General features: G+C 28.7%; 1 protein-coding gene across 1 annotated transcript; it reads left to right on the forward strand.

Annotated features, from left to right (window-relative positions):
- Nucleotides 1-1,004: 1,004 nt before the first annotated feature.
- EIN_305060 (pro protein convertase subtilisin/kexintype 5 precursor, putative) lies at nucleotides 1,005-1,557 on the forward strand (the record flags this gene model as incomplete). The annotated part of the gene is made up of 3 exons (XM_004185988.1): nucleotides 1,005-1,029; nucleotides 1,071-1,172; nucleotides 1,213-1,557. Coding segments are annotated over 3 exons (472 nt in total), but the record flags the coding sequence as incomplete, so codon positions are not given.
- Between the last annotated feature and the right edge of the window lie 2 nt (nucleotides 1,558-1,559).

The raw sequence follows: 1,559 nt of genomic DNA on the forward strand, positions 1-1,559 counted from the left end.
GTTTTGTTATATTTTCCCGATTATTTAAATTTTAATAGACTGTCCACAATTGCAGACATTTTGAACCAAACTGGAGTCTTAGGTGTTAAACTAAAAATTTGGACATGTTGTTTCAAATAAAAGAAAATAGAGTGATATATAACAGGTATGGTAAAACCCCATCAAAATGTTCAAAATACCTCTCGCTTCAAGGAAAAATAATAACGACGTTATCCCAACAAGTATGAAATAAAAATGGGTTAATAACAAGTGTTATGTAACAAAAAGAAAAACAACAAATATAACAACAAATTACATTTGTTTGTATCTGTTCAAAAACCGATTATAACAAGTCATGGTTCGTGTAAAACCGAAAGAAGTGACATCGAAGAATAAGTTTGTTGAACAAGTTTGAGTATTATGTTTGCAATCTTTATTAATAAATTTCGTTTTTTAATATAAAATATTTTGTAATTTTAATTAATTAATTGCCAATTTGAAGGTTTCAGATAATTAAAACGGTTTAGTACATACATAAAGTGTTCATAAAAAATAACAAATAATAAGTTATATTTTTAAGATTCTTTAACACATTTTAGATTATTTGAAATGGCCTATTTTAGGAACACATTCTAAAAATCCATTATATTTTTCGAAATTTTCCTTGTTGCAAAATGTCTGTTGTTTACATTAAAATTGGCTTTTTTCTTATATTAGATAACATTTTCAAATTGGTTTAAATATTCAAATTTAACAATATAATAAATCATTATTAATGAAATACGAAATAATATGGATATATTGTTTTCAAACAAAAGATTTGGAATTTTGGAAACATTCATAAACAAAATGTTTCTGTAAGAACATATTAATTTTATATAATTTTGTGTTGAAATCTCAATTATTATAATAATGAAGATTATTATTTCTGTTATTATTATTTTAAATTTCTCGGTGTTTGTGAGTTCGATAGAGTGCTACTGTAAAATAGGTTGGGAAGGCGCTTGTTCTGCCTGTAGTGCAGGATGTACCTCTCAGAACTGGCGTTGTGTTGGTTTGTTTTTATTACAAATGAACCAACTCATGATTAGCTTGTAATGACTCGTGTACAAGTTGTAATGGTGGTGCAAACAAATGCAATGGGTGTGTACCAGGTTATTATCTTCAAAGTGGAGATAAATCACCATGTTTATGTTTGTTTTTATTTGTTTAATTTTAATAATTAACGACCAGTGTGTTCAGACAAATTTGGAGAAAATTGCTTGGAATGTGATAGAAATAGTGGGTGTAAAAAATGTGAAAATGGGTATCAGTTGATCAATAAAACAACACAAAAATGTGGAGATTTCAATGAAGGATGCACACTCTGTTCAAACAACATTTGCAGTCAGTGTTCCGAAGGATATTATCTCGACTCTACCAAAAATTTATGTGTGAAGTGCAACAACAAATTTTCAAAATGCTCACTTTGTTCTGAGAGTGAATGTTATGTGTGTGGCGATAACTCGACACTGTCAAACAAAGTGTGCGTTGAATGCAATCAAAGATGGGAAGGATGTGTTGGATGCAACGACATTATG

Source organism: Entamoeba invadens (genome assembly GCF_000330505.1).
Source record: "Entamoeba invadens IP1 unplaced genomic scaffold scaff_1105074724509, whole genome shotgun sequence".
In the NCBI taxonomy this organism is placed as follows: domain Eukaryota; phylum Evosea; order Mastigamoebida; family Endamoebidae; genus Entamoeba; species Entamoeba invadens.